At 32.0% G+C, this 26,218-nt stretch overlaps 1 protein-coding gene across 2 annotated transcripts; it reads left to right on the top strand.

The window, feature by feature from the left end:
- Positions 1–85: 85 nt before the first annotated feature.
- LOC139517399 (N-terminal kinase-like protein) lies at positions 86–24,364 on the top strand. Of its 2 annotated transcripts, none has more exons than XM_071308384.1 (20): positions 86–329; positions 4,083–4,142; positions 7,697–7,777; positions 8,290–8,412; positions 9,204–9,430; positions 9,886–9,976; positions 10,353–10,508; positions 11,347–11,505; positions 11,950–12,057; positions 12,779–12,892; positions 13,998–14,090; positions 14,542–14,604; positions 14,922–15,110; positions 16,194–16,269; positions 17,053–17,178; positions 17,987–18,153; positions 18,672–18,812; positions 20,964–21,143; positions 23,050–23,377; positions 24,180–24,364. In XM_071308384.1, the coding sequence occupies exons 1-20, from the start codon at positions 213–215 to the stop codon at positions 24,311–24,313; spliced, it is 2,733 nt and encodes a 910-aa protein (XP_071164485.1). In that variant the 5' UTR covers positions 86–212; the 3' UTR covers positions 24,314–24,364. The 2 variants fall into 2 exon arrangements, with proteins under 2 accessions (XP_071164485.1, XP_071164484.1); XM_071308383.1 differs by having other exon boundaries at positions 91–329; positions 17,984–18,153.
- Positions 24,365–26,218: the final 1,854 nt, after the last annotated feature.

Below are 26,218 nucleotides of genomic sequence, written 5' to 3'. Positions count from 1 at the left end.
CTAGAACACGTAATATCTAAATTTTATAACATAGGTAGCACTATGAAAGATCAGAAATTGACTTAAGATGACTTTATGCTATTTTACGACAACCGTAAACTTGAAACTTCCGCACACGAAAACGAAAACACGAAACGTCGAAAGCAAGAAATGTAAATTCTTTTCAGGTGTCTCTGTTTTCTGATGTTATTTCAATAATCGAAGATTGAATTATGTGGTCATTCTTTTCAAGAGATCCCACAAAAGACTTCAGTTATGAAATAAGTCCTGAAAAAGTACCTGGTTTAGATGACAAGTCAATTTGGACTCTTCACAAAGGAAAGAAAAAGGTGAGGGTATATTTACATTATTGACTATTTTTTGATATTATGCAAATGCTTCCTGATGAGCTTGGGAATGTTATCGGTTTTCAACAGATGGTTTCTACATGTTTTTATTACTAATATGAGGCAGGCATTACCTGTAAATGGGGACGAAGTCTGTATGAATTATTTTTTGTAACTTAAATATTTGTTAAAAAAAAAGAAACAGAAATACAGTAACGTTTCCGATTTTGGTTCTGTTGTTAGGGATTTTATTTGTGACGTTATTTAAGTTATGGCGTCATATGCAATGTAAACAAAGAAACGCGATCATCAGATAACGTTTTTTCATATCAAGGAATTATTAAAAATGAAATTTGTATTGCCTTCCTTCCTATTTTATACTAGACTGATAAATATATATATTTGACTCAAAGTTTCATACAAACCAGACCGGAAAAAGAAAGTACATTGTAGATTTCTGCACAGATGCTGGAGTTCATAAGTACAATGAAAAATTCAGGAAAATTTTCCCGTTTTTTTTTATTGATTTTTCTACTGTTATTGGGGACTTCGTGCCCATATCAATTATAAAAAAGTAGATGTGGTTTGACAGGGTATAAGGGTCTGTTCGCCCTGATTAAATGTCTTCTTCAGTTCGCCCTGAGTTTGTTTGCCTATAGGTAGCAATACACAGTTAGAAGTTTAGTTTCGCATTATGGCCCCTGTGAATTTTTTAAATATGAAAGTTTTTGTACAATAAAATTGATTTTTAGATAATTGAAGAATAATATAGCCTTCTTAGTGGGTTTATATGAACATTAAGATTGTTTTTAACATGTTTTATAGGCCATTTATATGATTGACAGTCCGTATTTTCCTATCCGTACCGTTTACAGGTCCATACATTATTGTAGTGTTTATCAACAAAGATTTTGCGCTCAATCTTTTCAATTCAATTTTATGGAAAAACGAGCAGATAAGCATATGATTTTTTTGGGACCACTTGATAGATATAAACCTATGGATTCAGGAAAGGTATCACTGTAATTGATTGAAATTTTCCTTTAGACCAAATTTTGGAGACTTTTGTGACATGTTCACCCCCCTTTTTTGCTATATTTTGTATCTAAGAAATGCAGATTGTTGCCATGGTTACACCCAAGAGGGATTATATTTCACCCTTATGACCATTAGAAATCAAATCTATGGAAGATTCTCTTTCTATAAGTATATACATGCATAACACACATATAAAGTCTTCTTTGTTAGACAGGAGGGGAAAGAGGGTGTTTAAAAATTTTGAGTGTCAATTTTAAGTTTTTTTCCTAACTGTGTATTGCTACCATAGCAGTGGAATAGCTAGGCAGAAGCTGGGAAGCCAAGACTTCAACATGGTTTTGTCAACCAAAAAAACAACACAATTAGAAAAAAAAAAATAAAACATGAAGCTAGAGGTATAAAAGAGAGATAGTGTAGGGGAAAATAAATGGGCTCTAAGCAGTTGAATAAAAAAAGTTGTATAAGGCCAATTAAAATTAATTGATAGATTTTCATCCCCGCCCGCCCCTCTGAAATCGTCCCGCCCCAATTTTTTTAATTTGATAAAAAAAATATGATTTTCGGATTTTGTTCATGTCCGTTAACGGGAACATTCGATTATTTCGTTTCATTCAAAACTTCCTCTTTTAAATTTCGGTTTTGTATTTCTTCGAGTAATCTAACGAAAATGATCAAGTTGACATATTGTGCTGCTCTCTGATGACAACATCATTTACCGAGAATTAAGATGGATTACGAGAATGGCATGTATGAAATATTCGAGTTACGAGTAAAACGCTGTGTCCAAGAACGCAAATTGCGGTTTGTCACAAATATGATTCAGTAGATTATACGTATTTTTTTTAATTTATGACTGTGTCAGGAAACTTTGACTGTGAATGATATCCAAAACGCAAGAATCGTGGAACAAATTGGTACAAAAAAACATGACTGGATTAAAGAAATCGACACAAGCACGAACTTGTTAGATTTATGGCCGTATAATGAACAAAAAAAGTCGACAAACAAACGCATTTTATTATAGCATGTATAGCAAGCCATTTTTTTACCCATGACTGTCGTTTTTTTTTGACAACCAGCAAACACTCTCTATCCAAACAGGGACAATACCCTCAATGTAGTCATTAAACAACAACTTTGTTTTTGGTGAAGTTCATGTTTTACATCATAATGACTTTCAACACTGAGTTTTCATTTTATTCTGTACTCATAATACTTGTGTGGCATACAATTGTACCAATACATGTACATTTTCTTAATTTATGGGGACTACAAATAATTGCTTAGAAAGCAAAATAAATTTGGTGTATAAAAAAAAAAAATAGGTATAGTGAAGAGAGTATTTCTCTTCGTTTTTGATGTTTACTATAAATAGGTTTCTAAAGGGGCAAATTTACATGTACATGTATAACAGTGGTTGCGAATTAGATATTTATTTAAGAGTTTGAAAAATTATATTTTATGATTCCTTATAGTCCCTTATACGACATGTATATACATGACGTAAGCTTATTATCATAATATATTATAATATATATTTTACACTTGTTTATACCTCGCGGTATGAAGAAATCGTGAAAAGAGGGTTTCATATGAAATAAAATTTTAAAAATAAAATCCCCCCACCCGCCCCATTTTTTTCAAAAATTTGGATGAAAATCTACTAATTAATTTTAGTTGGCCTAAACCAATGAGTCAATATCACTTCTCAGACTCCATGCGTTCGTTTCCATCAGCAGCACTTTTTTTTTCTTTTTTTTTTAGTAGATGAATATTGTGTCCGCGGGGTGTTCTGCAATGCAACGCAGAATTGACAATGCCTGTGACCAATTCCACCGCTGAATCCATGCAGTTTCAGTGTCATGGGCCGGGTTAAAACATAACTGCATTCTATGATGACAACTAAATGACTTATTTTGGGGTTATGTATCCTTAACGTGTAAACAGAGACGCCCATTGATAAAGTAATTGACTGTTTTGCAGCCAAATATGACAGAAGGCTTTTTATATTCGGTCAAAAGTGTTGCTTATTTTGTACTTATGGCGAATCAAAATAAAGTTTTCTTATCTTATCTTATCTTATATAAACTGTAAAAACCAGTAGATTCCAGATAAAAAAATAATAATTGGGGCGAACAGGTACCAGAGCGAACGGACCTGGATATGTATGATTGCCAATGAGACTACTCTCGACAATGAGACCAAATGACACATAATTAACAACTATAGGTCAACTTATAGCCTTCAATAATGAGCAAAGCCCATACTTGATAGTCAGCTATAAAAGGCTCTGAATGACAAATGTAAAATAATTTAAACGAGAAATCTAATGGCCTTATTTATGTTCAAAAAATGAAAGAAAAACAAATATGTAACACATCAACAAACAACAACCACTGCATTACAGGCTCCTGACTTGGGACAGGCACATACATATAAAGAATGTGGCTGGGTTGTACATGTTAGCAGGATAAAGAATGCCTTTTAGTGATTTTATGTGCTATAGTATCTATTAAAATGATCACCTACATTTTGTCCCTGGAAAGAAATCAATCAGAAATATTTCAAAAAATAAAATGGATAAATGCATTATTTATTTGAGTTTCAGTCCTTGTTCAACAAGCATAATAGTATGCAATTTTATAACTATTTTTAACATATACATGTAGCCCATGTACTGCAACATGACCGTAAAGAAAATATTGTTTCCTGTTTTAGGGATCTGGGGATCCAGTGTCTGTGTTTGCTTTTGATGTCAAAGGAAGTAGTGAATCTCAAGTAAGTACAAAAAATGTATATGTAACTGATTACTGTAAATTCAGAAATTAATGAGAGGTTTTTAGCTCACCTGGCCCGAAGGGCCAAGTGAGCTTTTCTCATCACTTGGCGTCCGTCGTCCGTCGTCGTCCATCGTCGTCGTCGTCGTCCGTCGTCGTTAACTTTTACAAAAATCTTCTCCTCTGAAACTACTGGGCCAAATCAAACCAAACTTGGCCACAATCATCATTGGGGTATCTAGTTTAAAAAATGTGTGGCGGGACCCGGTCAACCAACCAAGATGGCCGCCACGGCTAAAAATAGAACATAGGGGTAAAATGCAGTTTTTGGCTTATAACTCAAAAACCAAAGCATTTAGAGCAAATCTGACATGGGGTAAAAATGTTTATCAGGTCAAGATCTATCTGCCCTGAAATTTTCAGATGAATCGGTCAATCGGTTGTTGGGTTGCTGCCCCTGAATTGGTAATTTTGAAGAAATTTTGCTGTTTTTGGTTATTATCTTGAATATTATTATAGTTAGAGATAAACTGTAAACAGCAATAATGTTCAGCAAAGTAAGATCTACAAATAAGTCAACATGACCAAAATGGTCAGTTGACCTGTTTAGGAGTTATTGCCCTTTATAGTCAATTTTTAACCATTTTTCGTTAATTAAAGTAATCTTTTACAAAAATCTTCTCCTCTGAAACTAATTGGCCAAATTAATCCAAACTTGGCCACAATCATCTTTGGGGTATCTAGTTTAAAAAATGTGTGGCGTGACCTGGTCAACCAACCAAGATGGCCGCCACGGCTAAAAATAGAACAAAGGGGTAAAATGCAGTTTTTGGCTTATAACTCAAAAACCAAAGGATTTTGAGGAAATCTGACATGGGATAAAAATGTTTATCAGGTCAAGATCTATCTGCCCTAAAATTTCAGATGAATCGGTCAATCAGTTGTTGGGTTGATGCCCCTGAATTGGTAATTTTGAGGAAATTTTGCTGTTTTTTGTTATTATCTTGAATATTATTATAGATAGAGATAAACTGTAAACAGCAATAATGTTCAGCAAAGTAAGATCTACAAATAAGTCAACATGACCAAAATGGTCAGTTGACCCGTTTAGGAGTTATTGCCCTTTATAGTCAATTTTTAACCATTTTTCGTTAATTAAAGTAATCTTTTACAAAAATCTTCTCCTCTGAAACTACTTGGCCAAATTAATCCAAACTTGGCCACAATCATCTTTGGGGTATCTAGTTTAAAAAATGTGTGGCGTGACCTGGTCAACCAACCAAGATGGCCGCCACCGCTAAAAATAGAACATAGGGGTAAAATGCAGTTTTTGGCTTATAACTCAAAAACCAAAGCATTTTGAGGAAATCTGACATGGGATAAAAATGTTAATCAGGTCAAGAACTATCTGCTCTGAAATTTTCAGATGAATCGGTCAATCGGTTGTTGGGTTGCTGCCCCTGAATTGGTAATTTTGAGGAAATTTTGCTGTTTTTGGTTATTATCTTGAATATTATTATAGATAGAGATAAATTGTAAACAGCAATAATGTTCAGCAAAGTAAGATCTACAAATAAGTCAACATGACCAAAATGGTCAGTTGACCCCTTTAGGAGTTATTGCCCTTTATAGTCAATCTTTAACCATTTTTCATAAATCTAAGTAATCTTTTACAAAATCTCCACTGAAACTACTAGGCCACAATCATCTTTGGGGTATCTAGTTTGAAAAATGTGTCCGATGACCTGGCCATTCAACCAAGATGGCCGCCACGGCTAAAAATAGAACATAGGGGTAAAATGCAGTTTTTTGCTTATAACTATGAAACCAAAGCATCTAGAGCAAATCTGACAAGAAGTTAAATTGTTAATCAAGTCAATATCTATCTGCCCTGAATTTTTCAGATGAATTGGACAACTGGTTGTTGGGTTGCTGCCCTCCAATTGGTAATTTTTAAAGAAATTTTGCCGTTTTTGGTTATCTTGAATACTATTATAGATAGCGATAAACTGTAAACAGCAATAATGTTCAGCAAAGTAAGATCTACAAATAAGTCAACATGACCTAAATGGTCAATTGACCCCTTAAGGAGTTATTGCCCTTTATAGTCAATTTTTAACAATTTTCATTAATTTGGTAAATTTATGTAAATTTTTACCAAATATAGTTCTCTGTTACTAATGGGCAAAGTTCATGATAGATATAATTGTAAGAAGCAAAATCGTTCAGTAAAGTAAGAACTTCAAACACATCACCATCACCAAAATACAATTTTGTCATGAATCCATTTGTGTCCTTTGTTTAATATGCACATAGACCAAGGTGAGCGACACAGGCTCTTTAGAGCCTCTAGTTATTATTGCGAAAAATGCGACAGAGTTAGAAACGCAATAATTTAACTCACATTTTGAAATATTTTATATGAATTAAACAGGATTTTTCTCAAAATCGTAAAAATTAAAATCACAATAATAAATGCACGCAATAATTTCTGAATTTACATTTCCTGTATGCCAATGTTCAGGAGACTATGCCACAGGAACAACAGAGATTAAGTAACAGTTTATAAACAAACAGTGATGTGATTAAGATTTACATGATTTATATGATAGCCAATGAACAGATTAGCTGGAGAATAAAGAAGAAATAGTTCTCATCAGCAGATCATCAATGAGTGAAAAGGCATTACATTTAATGGCTAATCTGAACCATGGACACATAGACACATCCACACATTGTCACTTTGACAACAGTGTCATATCAACACATCAAAAAGAAAAATCACAAAAATACTGAACTCAGAGTAAAATCTAATTGGAAAGTCCATAATCACATGGCAAAATCAAATGACAAAACACATCAAAAACAAATGGACAAGAACTGTCATATTCCTGATTTGGTACAGGAATTTTCAAATTTAGAAAATGGTGGATTAAACCTGGTTTTATAGCGCTAAACCACTCACTTTGGTGACAGTCTCATCAAATTCTGTTATATTTACAATGATACGTGAACTAAACAGACATGATAAATAAAATAGTCAAAATATGGGTACAGCAGTCATCATCGTGTAACAATTTTAAAAGGAACAATTTAACAGAACACAAAAACATCTATCTACAAAAACATTCAACACACTGTCACTGGTTTATGATCAATCTGTCACCATTGCTAGGATTTGGCAAAGAACAATATAATACCTTGTACTGTGCCACTTTTGCATCTATGGTTCTCTGGCACCACGGTAATGTAATAAGGGATTTACTGCTGTGTCAAATATAAGTATAAGGTCATATGATGTGTCCAATGGTTAACTAGCATTATAAGCTAGGGTTAATGTTCAAATAGAAATATAATGCCATACGCTGTGCCCAATGGTAATCTTGCATCCTAGACTAGGGTTAGGGTTTAGGCCACATTTAGGATTAATGTTAGGGTTTACTGTTTAAATAGGATTAGTTAGTGAGATGCATAAACCAAGTACAAGTATGAAGCCTCTAACATGATGAAGTGAATGTATAAATTATAAAAAATATTTTTTATTTTATTTTTCAGGTTCAAATTGCTAAAGCTTCCTTGAAAAGAATAAAGACACTGAGACATCCAAACATATTAACATTTCTGGATGGAATTGAGGTATTTAAAATGTTGATAGTCTGTGATTTGATAAAGAGAATTTAAATTATAATACCAGACTCAGTACACATACATACAACAAATCTTTCATTTGACACTATACATTGTACATGTACCAGACACAAAAAATACATGTCCAGTAACACAGTTCAGATTTCAAAATCAGTAGAAAATTCTTTTATTTTGTAATTGAGAAATTTTTATTATTTTATACAGCATATGAAAGTAAAGGTACATGTAACAAAATATTTTATGATTGAAATATACTGTATTTGTATAATTGGAAACATTGTTTTCTTCATTGAAAAATAATTTTGCTTGTTAACACAATCTACAATGTATGCAACATCAGACATTTTTTTTCTTTTTATATATTTATAATCTGAACCTAATTCTTTTTTCAAGTACATTTCTTTGTATGTTCCATATTTATAATGTTATTATGTGTAATAAATTGAGACAGAAAATTAACATTCATTTATCTTTAACTTATTTATTTATCTTTTTTACAGACAGACAAAGTGATTTACTTTGCCACAGAACCTGTGACACCATTAGAAACCTATATCAGAGAATGTTCAAGTGAAGGATCAACAAATGAATTGGCTATTTCTTGGGGTTTACACCAGGTTGTGGTAGGTACTTTTTGCAATTATATGTTCGTTATTGACTTGAAACATTATTTTATTCAAATCAATTCAATATTTTATTAGAAAGAGCACAATAGAGGCATTATCCAAATACAGACAATAATAATATTAAAACAACATATAAATAAAATATAGATGCATGTAACAACAAGTCATAAATAAATTCTATCGATACCATGACATTTTATGTAAATTCTATCGATACCATAACATTCTAAGTAAATTCTATCGATACCATAACATTCTAAGTAAATTCTATCGATACCTTAACATTCTAAGTAAATTCTATCGATACCATGACATTTTAAGTAAATTTTATTCATTTTATAAGTGTTTTTTTTTTATTTTACAATTTACCATTAGATGGGTTTTTTTCAGACTTTGGCATCAAATCTGTTAAGTCATACACATATTGAGTGGCCTTATATAGTATTTCCTTTTTCTGTCTTTCTGAGAAATCAAAATAGTTCGCTGATGAAAATCCCAATCTTAAAAGGAGATAATTTTCTTGACAGAATGTTAAACAAATCAGTTATTATTTGATAAATTAACCATAGCTTTAAAGATTTTTGAAACAATAGGCAGCACAGTCTTCACTTGGTAAGCAAAATTAGTCCAGGAAGAAGAGAAACGTAAAACATAAGCAATTTAAACTTAAGAAAAACTTTGAAGTGATAAAACAATGGAAAGGAATTGTATAAGAGAAATATACTCAAACCCAGATAAAGAAACAAGAGTTTTGAAAAATATTAACCTAGTCATAATTTATTTTTCAGAAAGGATTGTCATTTCTTATCAATGATTGTAATTTAATTCACAACAATGTATGTATATCCTCCATATTTGTGGATTCAGCTGGTGAGTGGAAGCTGGGTGGTGTGGATTATATGTATCCAGCATCTGGTCAGGACAGTACACCACCGGTCAAGATCTTACCTATGCTAGAAAAATATGATCCTCCTGAAAAAGTAGATTTAAGGAAAGGAATGATGGCTAAAAAATGGTATGTTCCTATTTAAAGACTATTGATTGTTACAATGTACTGTAAATTCAGAAATTATTCCGTGCATTCATTATTGCGATTTTGTCATTTATTCTAAAAATGTGATATTAATTTTTGCCAAATTGAGAAACATCCTGTTTAATTCATATAAAAAATATAAAATGTGAGTTTAATTATTGTGATTTAACCCTGTCAAATTTTTCACAATAATTTCTGAATTTGCATTATCTAATGATAGATATGTCAAAAAATTAGGGGAAAATTGGATGAAGTTTTTTTTTAGAATTATTTGATAAGGAAGTCATTATGAATGTCATTCAAAAACATGCTGATTCTTATTCATTCTACTGTAGCTTCGAAGTTGAGTCAAGGGTATTATACACATGACAGACTATAAAACACTATTTGTCCATGAAAGGTAAATAAATTCAACTTATAATATGTTTATATTGTAGGTCATCAGACATGTGGGGAGTAGGTTGTTTGATATGGGAAGTATTCAATGGTCCTTTACCACAAACTTCATCATTAAAAGCATTTGGCAAAGTAAGTTGGTAACTATTTCTCTCAAGGCACTCCATTGTATCATTATGATATATTGTTAGAAGTCAGTTTCTGCCTTTATTGCCGTCATTCATATGGAGTGCATTTATTTATCGTGGCCCAGTTCAAGTCTTGGGTGCCAAATGTCTCCCCCATTGAAGTAGTCTTCTTATTTATTCCAGACATAACACTACATTAAGATTTTCATCTAGACAATTGCCATTTCAGGAAGGGTTGGGTTTTTAGTAAACAGACTTGGAAAATTTACACATTTCAAACAAGACATGACTTTTAAAGTGGAAACCAAGATTATTTTCAAATTCAACATTATTCTCCATATCTTTTTTGTTTGTTTAAAAAATGAACTATTATGTTTCAGATTCCAAAATCTCTAGTTCCCAACTATTGTGAACTGGTAAGTGCTAATCCTAACACAAGACCAAACCCAGCCAAGCTAATACAAGTGTGTAGAAGTGCCAAAGGTGTGATGCATAATTCATTTGTTGATACCATGTTATTTTTAGAAGAAATCCAGGTATGTTTGTATTGTCCTTTTAGCTCACCTGGCTCTCATCACTTTCTGTCTATCTTCCTTAAACATTTTACATTTTCATTTTCTTCTCTGAAATCTCTTTTCTTATTATAAATTTGCATCCATTATACATTGAAGTTCTTCTACAAATGGTCCTTTGTTTATTCTGATCTGATTAAAAACATGATGTCAACCAGATTGTTGATATAAACTGTTTCAAAATAAATTATAATTTAATTTACAAATAAAAAACATTGTCTTTTGTGTTAATGCATATTCTCTTATGGTGATGTTGTGGCCTTTTGTCTATTTCTCCTATCACATGGAACGAAGAGTGATATAGATAAGTGATACAAATCTATCTATTAATCAATATGCTATTTTACTATGACATTTCAATTTTCGATTCATAAGGTCAATAATAACTTTCAAAGGTCACAACAAACTGCTGTTCCCCCTTGGCAACAGAGATTTGTGATTCTTCAATACATGTAATATACAAAACACTTCACCGGAAATATTTTTTTCTTCAATTTTGATTTTATTCAGATGTGTACAATAGGCTTGAAAATGTTATTGTTTGATGCTGGAAGGAACTGATGATTACAAACTGTGTAGTTGGCTAAGTTCTAAAGACACAAATAATGTTTTACAGAGTTTTCTTTGTTACACAGAGATCACTTTACCATAAGAAAAATAAGTATTGCACATCTCTCGTTATTTGATTTTAATAGTGATAATAAATTCATTGTTATGAAACAAAAAAAATGTCTGGGTTTTATTTCTAAAGCTCATAAACATGTTTGGTGATATGATAAATACTGTTTGTTTTTTCTTGCAGATTAAAGAAAAGACAGAGAAAACAAACTTTTTTAGTAAATTAACTCCGTCGTTAGATTCATTCCCTCCATCATTCTGTAAGAATAAAATCCTTCCACAATTGTTAAATGCCTTTGAGTATGGTGATGCTGGTTCATCGGTATTAGCTCCATTGTTTAAGGTAAGATATCATAAAATAACAAACCCTGTGAAAGATTATTAGAGAATACAAATAAAAATTTATTAATGTAGACACTATTAATATACTGCACGCAAGGTTCAATAGTTAAATAGAATTATTACTTGTTATCAGTTTTGTATTGTGATCTATTTCATTATAAATAACTTTTCTAATATTTACCATAATAAAACTAAAATAGAAATAAGAAGATGTGGTATGAGTGCCAATGAGACAACTCTCCATCTAAGTCACAATTTGTAAAAGTAAACCATAATAGGTCAAAGTACAGCCTTCAACACAATTTAAGGGGTGTTATACAATCATACTTATAGGTCAGATACCTTAAAGTTTTAGACAGGTTTATTCATACAACAGTGTTTAGTATACAAATCTATTTACTGATGTTATTAAATCCTTTGCTGTAAGCATTTCTTCTCATTTTAGATAGGTAAACTGTTAGATATGGATGAGTATCAGAAAAAGATAGTTCCATGTGTGGTTAAATTATTCTCTTCAACAGACAGAGCTACTAGGGTCAAATTATTACAACAGGTAAGATCATTTTGTAGTGTGTTGATTAGGGTCAGACTGATATGATTCAATGCATACATTATGTTATTTTGAAACATGATTTTGTTGTAGAAGTAAAATCTTCATTCCTTATAGGTTTATATTTAGACATTTGTCTAAATCATAGGAATCAGTTGTAGAATCTTTATATAAATATGTGTATGGATCTTTCATGTGCTCTCTGTTTCTTTTGCCTGTGTCCTTGAATCAAAGAAATCAATCCCTGAATCAAAGAAACCAATCCTTGAATCAAAGAAATCAATCCTTGAAGCAAAGAAATCAATCAAAAAAATTAATCTTTATATCTTAAATATTTGATATTTATCAAGACTATACAGTATAAAAACATTTAAATTATCTTGTCTATTGATGTTCAAATATAATAATACATGGGAGACAGTTGACTTTTTGTGTATAGATTAAGCTTGTCATCCAAGATATCTATTACTTTGTCATTCCTTTGTATTCTTTGTAATATACATAGACACTAACATTCATTGGCCAGTGCTTTTTGAAGTCCCTTTTGTCTTTGTATCTTCTTATCTATCTCAAAAATTTTGCTTCTCATTATTAAAAATTCCAATAATAAATCTTCATATTACTTTTACAAAGGCACCATTTTAGTTTATTTTCCTGAAATGTAAATTCTTTAGTAAATCACTGTATTGTACTTTTTAAAATAGCGTTAACATTTTGTTGACAGATTGATTCGTTTGGTGAGTTCTTACAACCAGATACAGTTAATAACCAGATATTCCCTCAGATCAGTCATGGTTTCTCAGATACAAATCCAGTAGTCAGAGAAAGTACTGTAAAGGTAAGAAACATATAATTATGTATTATCTATACTGTAAAGTTAGAAATTTATGTGGCTGGCATTATTTGTAGGCAGCATTTTCTAAAAGTGTTATAATCGATCTCACATTTGTGTCCATTGTTCAACAATTTAGATCATAAATGCACTTAGAAATTTCTAAATTGACTTTTTATTAAGTCAAAAAGTCAAAATAGAAATGATGAATTGCATGAATTTAAAAGGTAAAAATTCAGAAAAGGCCAGCAACAAACAAGATTATTGTTTCTTTAAATCATTTTACTCTGTATTTTTTAACATATATGTCATGACATTCTAAAAAAAAATTATGCATGCTTAAAATATATAAAAATGTAAAGATGTTGATATAAAAATAACTGAAAAAAGCAGCACATGATGAATATAGCCTGTATTAGTATTGTACAATAAGTATTGTATAATAGTTCGTTTGTTACTGTATACCATACCACAACAAATGTGGCTGCTGGCGATATTTTTTAATTCAAAGACATTTTCTCTATTCTGTAGCATATACAGACCATAAGCTAATTTATATTCTTTAACATATGAAATACTGACAAAAGAAAAGAAAGTACACATGTTGTTTTGTTGTATGTATATAAACCCTATGCAATAACTTACTTAGTATTACATGTTAAAAGATGAAAAGTGCGGGCTGATTTATAAGAAATTTAAATTAAACATAGTTTAAATTTTTGTAGAAGAAATAAAGACTCTAGCTAGTTCTAAAGTTTGCTCCAAGTTTTCAAAACTGGTGACAAAATATAGAAGCTGACGATTTTTCTGGCTCCAACTTTTTGGAAGCCAGAGCAGCCCCTGTCCTCAGCAGCCGAGTGGTCTAAGTAGTTACTACTGTAATCACTGGCCAGTCAAAACTGAGGTTGAGAGTTCCAACCCCACTCAACTCTAACTTAATTGACTTGAATTGTCAGTTTTCCTATCAAAGGTTGGTGGTTTTCTCCGGGCACTCTGGCTTCCTCCACATATGAAAACTGGCCACAACTAAATAGCCTAACTTTGGTGCTTAAAAGTGATGTAAAAACACCAAAAATCAATCAGTTTAATGACAACTTTTCCATGTTTTCAGGCAATGTTACAGTTAGCTGCAAAGTTGAACTATAAAAACTTAAATGAAGAATTGATGAAACACTTTGCAAGATTACAGGCCAAAGATGATCAGGTAAATATTCATGTTGTATTGAAAAAGATATTTTGTTTATTTTTTGGCATATTAAATTGCTTTATGCTATAACTGAGTGCGTTATATCTCTTTTATACTACAAACTTATCGGTGTACAAGGGCAGTAATTAAGTAACTTAAAACACATGCACCTGAAGAAATATTCTAAATTTTGTAATTCTTTCAACCTGTTTATATCATCATGTAATAAAATTTTGAATATCCAAGCTTTCTGCTAATATTAAGACAGAGATTTTTTCTGATAATTGTTGTAGACACTCACGCCTTTGGGCATTTAGTTAAATCTAGGGACTATCTTGATGTTTGTGTAGTTCCTTAAAGTGAAAACAGCTTTTTCCATTTATAAGATTTGACATTTTCCTTCAATGCATTCTGTATTTCAGACCATTGCCATGTATTATGTATGTAGTAATTTTTCTTCACATTACAGGGAGGTATTAGAACAAACACAACAGTATGTCTGGGGAAAATAGCAGGGTACCTTAGTCCCAATGTAAGTACGCCATATCAATTTTTGTGTTTTAATATTTAAAAATTAGGTTTTTTTTAAATGGAAATACACATTTTGTAATGATTTTTACTGTAACTTTACCTATGTTTTTTTATGAATTATAATCAAATTCACGAATTTGACTGCCTGATAAATACATGTTTTTTCTACTGATTGTTTTTAAGTACAGCATTAGAATACAAACAAGGAAGAAAAAATATCTTTAATACTCAAATCACAATTCTTAATATGCTTTTTTTTTCAATGCAGAATTTTGATGTTTTTGTGTGTATAATATGGGTTATTCATTTGTATTTCAGATTAGACAGAAGATAATCACCTCTGCCTTCTTACGAGCTTTACGAGATCCCTTCCCTGCAGTCAGACAGGCAGGTATCTTAGGTATGGCGGCAACACAGAATTATTTTCATCTGAAAGAAGTCTCAATGAGGTTACTGCCAGCTTTATGTAATGCAACAATGGATCCTGAAAAAAGTGTCCGTGATCAAGTAAGTTTGTTTATTTAAAAAAATGTTTAAAATTTAAGTGTTTTAAGAGTTATACAGTGTAGATGATTAAAATACATTTAATTGTCAAAAACAGTATGAGTATATTTTTGAAGCTTGATTATCAAACGTTTAACAAGGTTAAAATTATCCCTGTTATTCAACATCAGATTTAAACCCCCTCTGTGGCCTTGTGGTAAAGTGCCTTCAGTGCTGTGGTAAAGTGCCTTCAGTGCTGTAGATTGTGGGTTTCAACCCTGGCTTGGTAAACCCAAAGACTTGAAAATTGGTGTTTGCTGCCAGAATTATGTGTCTGGGTTAGGATCATGTGTTTTCCTGCTGTGAACTAGCCTGTTAAAATCATGATGAGTGTGTTGTTCTAGCACAAAGCATGGTTTAAATTCATATCACAGTATCATGTTCTTGTTGTTAATATGCATTTAATATACCCCTGATTGCTTAACAGCCATCCTCCAGTATCAGATTTCATAATCATATAACAGTACAAGTGATGACTATCCCTATTCAATTTGTTGAATACACATGCCTTGTTTCTATTTCTGTATTTCTTGAATATTGTTTGACAGAAACTGTTTGGAAATATTTTTGTAACATGTGAAGGGTTAACATTAATTTGGTTAAGCTCTCTGAGTTTATAAAGATATTTTTGTTAGCTATTAAACCATGATGACAATTGTGTTGATTTTTGGGTGATACCTTTCAAGATTATGGAAGTATTAGTATCATTCTAATAAATGTTTGAAAATAGTCACATTGCAAAATTGAACCACCTTATTTGTTATTAAATTATGACTGTAATATTCCTATAACAAAATTTGCCATTGCCATGGATGTATTGGTGGATAATATTTTTTTTAAAGACATTCTTTATTTAAACATCAAGCACTTTTTGTCTAGGATTCAGATTATTGTATTTAAAGAAGGTTAGGGTAGGTTTTATCTTAAGGTAAGGGTAAAGTAAGTTGGAGAATATGTTAGGATAAGGATATAGCTAAATATACTAGCTGTTTAGTCAGATAAGTCAAGGTTCCCATGAAGTAATTGGACCTGTATTATTTATTGCAGGCCTTCAAAGCTATCAAAGGTTTTATATCAAAGTTGGAAAAGGTATCAGAAAATCCTGACTTACTGGAAGATATGGGTAATTATTACCTAAGAGTTAACTTATTCAAAACACTTCCAAAAATATTTTACCTAAAATTTTTCTTAGAACTTTTGTTGATTATAGAAAAGTTCCATAGAAAACTAAAAAATATTATTGTTACTTTGCTTTTTATATGTTTTTCGCTGTGAATCAATGAACTAATTGTGTGTCATGGATGGATGCCCTATATCATTTGTTTTTCTATTATACATGTACAGAAATATTTGATTGTACATTATGTTAAAATGTATATGACATTTTATTAGGTTAACAATTCTGTCATTACTCTTTGCTGTGATCAAGAGATAAATTATCATATAATTTCATTACAAAAGAATAAACAACAACACTTTGCATATAATTTACACATATTAATGTGATTTACTCTTTATCAGAACACCAAAATAAAATTAAATTAAAAAAAAGTATTGCACGTAGACAGTCATTGTGATTTTTTACTGACTTTTTTTTGAAAAGATATTGCAGAATCAAAGAATTTTTACACTCAAACCTTCACGTTTATTGAGATAGCAGCAGAAAAAAAACAGATGGATAACACATAGTTTAAAAACCTAACATGATGACATTAAACATTAAACATTAGACTATGCTACAAATCAAATCAATCGAAATAGCTATTATCCAAAAGTATACTTTTTTATATTAATAATGTAATATGTCTGACTGAATTGATCATACATATCAATTTTGTAGCTATCAATTCTGACATAAGTCTTCATGATTGAATGATACTATATAACTTGTATATTATTTTTGCAGAAAAGGATGTAATGACTGGTGGTTCACCATCTAGTGTCGCAGCAGGATGGGCTGGTTGGGCTGTTACTGGTGTTTCTTCATTAACTTCTAAAATATACAGCAAAGCTAAAGCTAAAAATCCACAAGGTAAAAAAGAAAAGAGAATCATGTATACATCCAGTAGTGGTTAAGAATGCTATAGTTTACTGTATTTTCTACATTTTTTTTGTCTTAGGTTTTCTTTGCAGTATTTTGTGTACCTTTGTTTTGGGTTTTTATATAATTTGTCATATTTTTGCCACAGAATCGTCAGTTTGTTTATACTTGATGAGTTTGATTGTCCCTTTGGTATCTTTGACCTCTGTTTGTTTAGAAGTTCATGAAATTTGTCTTCAACAGTTCACCTGTCCTAGGTGATTTAAATATTCTATAACTGGTACGAAAATTATAGTTATATTTTGTTGTACGTCTTGATATTTAGAGCTGTCATATAATGAAAATATATCTTTAGGATCAATCCTCCATTACCTGTATCCACCTCAGTGGTTTCTTGGTTATGTGCTCACCTAGAGTGCATGAGGTTCTGTGTTTTAGCTCCTTTTGGGTTAAAATTAAGACTTGAAATTTACTAGTTCCTGCACTTAAAAACATTGACTTGACAGTGTTGATCTGGTACAAAGCTATTCCTGTTTCTTGGAGACTAATTAAATAACTAAGGTGGTCTAAATCACATAACAAGGTGAAGGTAATGAATTGTTGTTATATTAAGAGCAGGAGAAAGAAGGAAAAGTGTAATCCTTTAAGAGACTATTGAACTGCTGAAGATGTGTAGATTTCTTATATTTCCCACACAAATTAATTCAGATGAATCCGATTGAGTATTAAAAGAATAAATGATACTTGTCATATTCCTAGAAAAAAATATTTATAAGATAGCAAATAAATCTTTTAGCAGGTGAAAATCCTTCATTATCAGGAGGAGCACAAAGTTCTACCGTGGAATCAACAAAACCAACAGTTCAACCTAAATCAGAACCAGAACCAGTCGAAACTAATCTTACAGAGCCAGAGGAACCAGACCAAGGGGGAGGATGGGATGATGAAGATTGGGGGGATATTGATGTAATTATATAGCACATTTTAATTTCAATGTTTCATTACATAAAACGGCAACAGAGTTATCTCCCATTTTCCATACCACTACTTTGTTTTGGATTGATTTAGAAGTAAGATGATCACTTAATTGTAATTTCAAAATAAATTGATAAATTAATTGGTTAGTTTTCTTTCATTTTTTATTATTATCAGTTATCTTTTTCACACTTTTTTGTATAGAAATCAGTTCAACAAATTTTTGTAAGATGAAAGGGAGATAACCTTTCACCTGTTATTTTTCAATGGTTTGCATGAAATTTCATGCTAAAAAGTGTTGTGTACAGTGAAAGACAGTTGTATCTCAATTAGAAAAAAGGTCTTATCTAATTTACCATTAGAAAACTCCTGTATTAATTACAAAAAATGAATTAATGGTAAGGAAATAAAACTTCTTTAAATTATTTTGGGAAAACCATTTCATAATAAAATTTCAATATGGTATCATGTCAACATTGAATAGAGTTAATTGTATTTTTTATTTTTAGGCAAGTCCTGTTTCCAGTCCAATAGTGACATCTACTACAGCCACTGCTGGTGTCAGTGGTGATAACTCTGGATGGGACAATGGTGATGATGATGATGACAACTGGGGAAGTCTGGAGGAGACACCATCTCAAATGCAATATGTAATTTCAATATTAAACCTAACAAATATCTTCAAGAACTTAAATTGCTATCATATTGCATATGTTGGTTTTCTGGAATTTTTGGAACTTAAAGAAGGTTTCAGTAAACAACAAAAAGGTGAAAGTTTTGAAATGGATACGCTTTGCACTTGTATAAGAATTTTGATTACATATGTAGGGCATAAAAACTCTGAATGTTGCTGTTAGAATCTGAATTAAAGAATTTTGGGGGTTTTAAGTTAAACATTAAAGAGACAACAACCCTAGAATTTAGAGGTCAAGATATGGTTGTCACCCCAGGTCTAAACACATTGGATATAGATCACATGAATGCAATATTTAACAACAAAAAAAGATAATTGATAATTGTATGTTACAGGATGCTTTCTATAAAAATATCCCATCTAAACAAAAATGGTCTCAAATGCAGCTACAGCTTCAACATTTTGTATAAATATATTTCTCTCTTTTCTTGCTTTCTATCTTCCACATTTTATTATTACAGAAGAAGGGCCAATTTCCCCTGAATTTGTTTCACAACAGGGCCATTCTTTTAAAAGTCTGTCAATCTTTATGTAAGTTAGGAGTATCTCAGCTCAGTCTGTGTTCTTGAGGTTACAACAAAAGCATGACAATAGCCTAGAACTGTAATTTTAGCAAATGTTTGAGTATCTAAGAAAAAGACAAATAGGAAGGATTTACCAAAACCAAATAATTTTGAATGTAAAGCTATTTATTATCTCTCAAATACAAATTAATTCATTCTGAAAAGAACAAAATTGAGAATCGAAATGTAACGAGAAACTCCAACATCTGGAGGTGTCCTTCAGCTGGCCCCTAAACAAATATGCATACTAGTTCAATGATAATGGGCGTCATACTAAACTCCGAATTATACACAAGAAACTAAAATTAAAAATCATACCAGACTAACAAAGGCCAGAGGCTCCTAACTTGGGACACGCACAAAATTGCGGCAGGGTTAAACTTTTTTTTTTAGATCTCAACCCTCCTCCTATACCTCTAGCCAATTTAGAAAAACAAACGCACAACAATACGCACAGTAAAACTCAGTTTAAGAGAGTCCAATGAAACAAAAGAAAATAAACAAACATTTTACTGTCAAATTCAATAAAAACATGTATAATTTGCTCTTTTCTTTTTATCAAAATGCCTTTAATAACAATTATATTACTGATTACATTTTGCTTTTTATAGAAATATGAAGAGTTGTAGTTTTTATACGACCGCAAATTAAATTTTTTAAGAAGGTTCAATACCACAAAAGGAAGGTTGGGATTGATTCTGGGGATGATGATCACAACCGTTTAGGAATTAGGGCCCAAAACAAGCATTTATCAAGGTTCAGGACAATAACTTGAGTATAATTATTTCAATTGGTCTGAAATTGTACCACAATGTATAATACCACAAGTAGAAGATTGGGATTTATTCTGGGCCAAACAGTTAAGGAATTAAGGACCAAAAAGGGTCCAAAAACAAGCATTTTTCTAGTTTCTGAACAATAACTTATTTGTTAGTGTATGGATCTCTCTGACATTGTACCATAGGATTCCACATAACAAAGAGTAGGCTGGGATTGAGTTTAGGGTTAATTGCCCCAAACATGTAGAAATTGAGAGCCAAAAAAAGGCCAAAAAGAAACATTTTTCTAGTTTCCAGACTATAACTTGTGTTTTAGTGTATGGATCTCTCTGAAATTATACTACAAGGTTCCATACTACAAAGGAAAGTCTGGGATTGAGTGTTGGGGTTATTGCTCCAATGGGGGGGGTTCAATAAGTTGGGGGAGGGGGATTTTTTGTTTACATTTGTTTTTAAGGATTCAATTTTTTTTTTCAAAAAATGTTTCAAGAAGAAATCTTCAAATGTACAATATTGGGCACTAGATTTGTAAGAAATTTGACCACATTCATTTTGTGTCAGAAATCTATTTTATGTCAAAATTTGATCACAATCACAAAGCTTGAATATTGTGGGCAAATTTGCCCCATTTGTTCAAGGTACAACCTCTGCGGTCGTATCAGGCTGCTCTCAGCAAATCATTTTATTTAAATTGTAATAATAATATTTAGAGAGCAAGATAAAATGGATGAATTACAAATTTAATGTCAATATATCTTTTGGCAGAAGCCAGCTCCCAGTAGATCTCATGCATTAAAACTGGACCATAAACCACAGAATTCTGACAGGAATAGTGAAGATGAATTTCTGTCAACTGAAGATAGTGGTTTACCTCAAGCCAGCTCCTATACCTGGGGAGCACCTCAGCAAGATGATTTCTTTGCCTCAGCAATGGGTTTACCAAAAGTAAGTATATAACTCAAGCCAGAACCTAAATCAGCCGAGGACCTCAGCACGATGATTAATTTGGTTCAACAATGGGTTTGACGTAAAGTTTTTATTTCCTTCAAGTCAGCTCTAATATCTGGGGAAAATCTCAGCAATGGGTTAACTTATATCAATTATTGACCTCAAGCCAGCTCCTTAACCTAGGGAGAACCTGAACAAGATGATTTCTTTGAATCAGCAATGGTTTACCTACAGTAGATATGTTACAGTGAATTTGCATAATCAGGGATTATGTAGAATCCCTGATTTTTCAGGGAATATGCAGAATCACTAAAATCATTAGTAATTATATATAATCCCTGAAAATGACCAGTGATTTTACATAATCACTGGACATTTTAATAATTATTCTACAAATTACTTACTAAGATTTTAGGGATTACCAATAATTTAAGGATCCTTTGTTAGATAAAAAAATTAAATAAAGACAAATTATCATGTTTTCTTTCATATTCCTTGCCAGATGAAATAATTTTGCTTTTAAATACAGAGGATGATCTTAAAGATATAACCAACACAGGGTTTAAAAAAAAAATTGGAGATTTCAAAATTAATATTATCATATACTTAGGCTAAATAACATAGGATTTTTACTGTATGATGATAGCATTATTTAATGGGAATTCCTTATTTTTCTGAAATGGTGCTTAGCGTGCTGATATAAAATATTATCATATACTTAGACTAAATAACATATGATTTTTACTTTGTGATAATAGCATAAAGCTAACGTAAATTCCATATTTTTCTAATTGGTGCTTATCGAGCTGATATGAAATATTTATCAAATGCTTCAAAATTATCACATGCCTTCCTGTAACGTTATCGCATGGCATTCTGGTGATACTCAGCAAATTCTGGGACATACACATCAATGGTACTTTTCAGTGAAAAACATAATGTACACAACAACTATTTGGATGTAGAAAAGTATATTGTGTAATATTCAATAAAAAAAACCAAAAAACAACAACAAAAACAACCACAACTGAACAAATGAACAACCGAACAAACGAACAACCGAATGAACGAACAAATATATAATACCTAAACTAGCCAGTGATTCTACATAATCCCTGAAAATTTCAGGGATTCTTATAAGCAAACGGTTTAGTCAGCTCTGATGTAGTTGAATAATATAATGAGCGGAATAACATAAAATTTCACTTTGTTTAAATTTCTATGGATAATAGTATAAAATTGAGAATGGAAATGGGGAATGTGCCAAAGAGACAACAACCCAACCATAGAGCAGCCAACAGCAGAAGGTCACCAACAGGTCTTCAATGCAACGAGAAATTCTCGCACCCGGAGGCGTCCTTCAACTGGCCCCTAAACAAATATATACTGGTTCAGTGATAATGAACACCATACTAAACACCAAATTGTACACAAGAAACTAAAAGTTAAAATAATACAAGACTAACAAAGGCCAGAGGCTCCTGACTTTGGACAGGTGCAAAAATGCGGCGGGGTTAAACATGTTTGTGAGATCTCAACCCTCCCCTATACCTCTAGCCAATGCAGAAAAGTAAACGCATAACAATACGCACATTAAAATTCAGTTCAAGAGAAGTCTGAGTCTGATGTCAGAAGATGTAACCAAAGAAAATAAACAAAATGACAATAATACATAAATAACATCAGACTACTAGCAGTTAACTGACATGCCACCCCCGGACCTCAATTAAACTGATTGAAAAATGATGTCTTCTTCATATGAATATCAGGCACACTTCTCCCCGTGAGGGGTTTAGTATCATACCATCATAACATATATGAGAAGAACATAACCCGTGTCATGCATAATAACTTATATAATAAGTTGCAGTGTAAATTTACTAAAATGTTTTACTTTTTTAAGAAAAAGCCAACCAATCTTTCAAAGACAACAGTCAGTGCTTCCAGTGGCCATTCTAGATTGAGTCCAGCTCCAGGTGGTGGTAGTTCTCGGTCAAGTCCAGCAAGGGTAACCAGCAATATAAACTCTAGTCAAGATAAATCTGAAGGTTGGGATGTAGAAGACACAGGGTGGGAAGATGATTCATGGAGTGATTCTAAAGTAACAAACAAATCTGTGACATCAGTCAATTCTAATAGTAAACAATCTAGTGTTAAAGCAAACAGTGATAGTGCATCATGGGAAGATTCAGGTGGAGGCTGGGAGGACAGTGGATGGGGTTCATTTAATGGTAAGATATAATAGTGCATCATGGGAAGATTCAGGTGGAGGCTGGGAGGACAGTGGATGGGGTTCATTCAATGGTAAGATATAAATTTTGCATCATGGGAAGATTCAGGTAGAAGCTAGGAGGACAGTAAATTACCTCATGTTGCTTTGGAAGAACAAATGTACAAGCAAATATACAGGCATAATTTGATTGACATGAAAGCATGTTGATTCAATATGTTTTAGTGGACTACTATCCGAACACTTTTCAAAAGTAGTAAGGATGGTTTATTTCAATCTAAAGTCAGATCAGCACAATAGTTTCAGCATATTAGGAAAAATACAAAACTATACCACCATCATATTGCTGAAAACAAAGCTTAACATTTAGAGCATGTACTGGGTACTGTTATATAGAGAATAATACACGGCAAAATCCGTATCATATGCCGTATCATCCCGAGACATCAATATCAGCCCAAGGGCCTTAAGGCCGGAGGGATGATATTGGTCGAGGGTGATACTGCATGTGATACGGATTTTGCCATGTATTATACGCTTTATCATATATTTCAACAGAAGAGTATTATATTATATGAACTGTAGGGGTGTGATAAAGGGTATGCAACAAAAGGTGCGCAATAAAGTTGCAAGATATTGATTAAACAGCAGGCTATTTATCAAATATGCAAAACTACTGTATTTATTACTAAACATATGATAAATTGAAATAAACAGTTTTCCTACAGGAAGATATATTTTAGTTCATGTAAATTCAAGGTAATGCATAGATACATGTATTAATAAATTATAAATTCTTTCAGATTCAACAAAAAGTGATGTAGGAAATAGGGAAGAAAAAAGGTTGCAACGACAAAAAGAACTTCAACAAAAAAGAGAGGCCCGAAAGGCTCGCGGTGGATTAAAACTTGGAGCCAAAAAAATGGCTGCAGATTGAGATTATAGTATTTATGAAGTCATAATGTAATAAATTATTTATGAATTATAATTTATGTTGTTTTTTCTAAAAGTAATTTCAACTTTTTTATCACAAGGCTTGCCGTTGCTTTAGTATATGTATGTTATTCAAGGTGACCTGTGAATAATTGTTAACCACCATTATGAGTTTATTAGTTGTTTATATTACTTTTAAAGATGCATAAATTTTTTTTTTACAAAATTGATGCAACTGTTTATATTTACATTACAACATGTAGCTTTTGAAATTCACAGTATGACATGGCAAAGATTGGTCCTTGAGAGATTGGAAAATGTCTTTCGTTATAATGTACATTAAATGCAATAAAAAAATATGAATTCAATTTAAAAGGTCTTTAAGTCACTTTTTACTATTGATTACATTATGGTCTGGTTACAAAACAAATATCTTATTCTAAGAGAATTCATTGCTCATTACATGTTTACTTATGTGTCTTGCCTGAAGCAAGACTCATAAACTGTAGTTTATGTGGTTGTTATTTTCCTGTTTTTGGTTCCTGCCAAAAAAGAAAAACAGTACTATGGCATGCTGTTTCCAGCACCATTGTCAACAATGTATTAGTTTGTGATTATGTCTGTTTATTGGGAATCACTAGTGGTATGTCAATGATATTTTGTGATCCGTTGTTTTAACTTGTGCACATTTCTTTTCAATGGATATTTTTACCACACCCCTTCATTGACTTTGAATGTTTTGCAAAGTATACATTCTTGAATATTACATGTACCAGCTTAATTTTAACATTTGCATTATATTATTAAAATTACAAAAAAGATAGACTTATATCTCTGTCAACAGTTTATTTTCTATTGACTTTAATTAGGCTAATTTCATGATCCAGTAATGAAAAGGATACCAAATATGGAAATAGACTGATCAGAATAATGAATTGTCTGGCAACCAATTATCTAGTTTAAAAAAAAAAAATCCTAATAAAAAAAAATGCATTCTTATCAGTAACTTATCTTTGGTATTGATTGGCTTTAATATTCAGTGTGAAAAAAGGTTTTATTGTCTGATAGGCTGCATGTTAAGTAATGATTATAACTAACACTGGCCCTACAGAAAAAGTAATCTTAAAGTCAACTGACAGAGGCTGCATGTTAAGTATTAAATGGTTAAAACTAACACTGGTCCTACAGACAAGGTAAGCTTACAGTTTACTGACAGAGGCTGCATGGTAAGTGATGTTTATAACTAACACTGGCCCTACAGAAAAAGTAAGCTTACAGTTAACTGAAAGAGGCTGCATGTTAAGTGATGTTTATAACTAACACTCGCCGTACAGACCAGGTAAGCTTACAGTAGACTGACAGAGGCTGCATGTCAACGATAAATGATGGTAATAACACACAATGACCCTACAGAAAGAGTAAGCTTTTAGTTATCTGACTGATGCCACATTTCAAGTAATGGTTATAACACACATAGGACATACAAACCAGCCAAATAAACCAGGTGAGCTTACAGTTAACTAAAAAAGACTACATGGTTATAACACACACTGTCCCTACAGACAAAATAAGCTTATAGTTGACTGACACGGCTGCATGTCAAGTGATGGTTATAACAACCACTGGCCCCACAAACCAAGTAGGCTAACAGTTAAAAGATAGAGGCTGCATGTCAAGTGAAGGTTATAGCAACCACTTGCCCCACAGACCAGGTAGGCTAACAGTTAACCGACAGAGGCTGCATGTTAAGTGTTGGTTATAACAAACACTGGTCCTACAAACCAGGTAGGCTGACAGAGGCTGCATCTCAAGTGATGGTTATAACAACCACTGGCCCTACAGACCAGGTAGGCTAACAGTTAACCGACAGAGGCTGCATGTCAAGTGATGGTTATAACTAACACTGGTC

The sequence above is a fragment of the Mytilus edulis genome, chromosome 3 (genome assembly GCF_963676685.1).
Source record: "Mytilus edulis chromosome 3, xbMytEdul2.2, whole genome shotgun sequence".
In the NCBI taxonomy this organism is placed as follows: Eukaryota; Metazoa; Mollusca; class Bivalvia; order Mytilida; family Mytilidae; genus Mytilus; species Mytilus edulis.
Note: the sequence above shows the minus strand (reverse complement) of the source record. Positions and strands in the feature narration are given on the sequence as shown.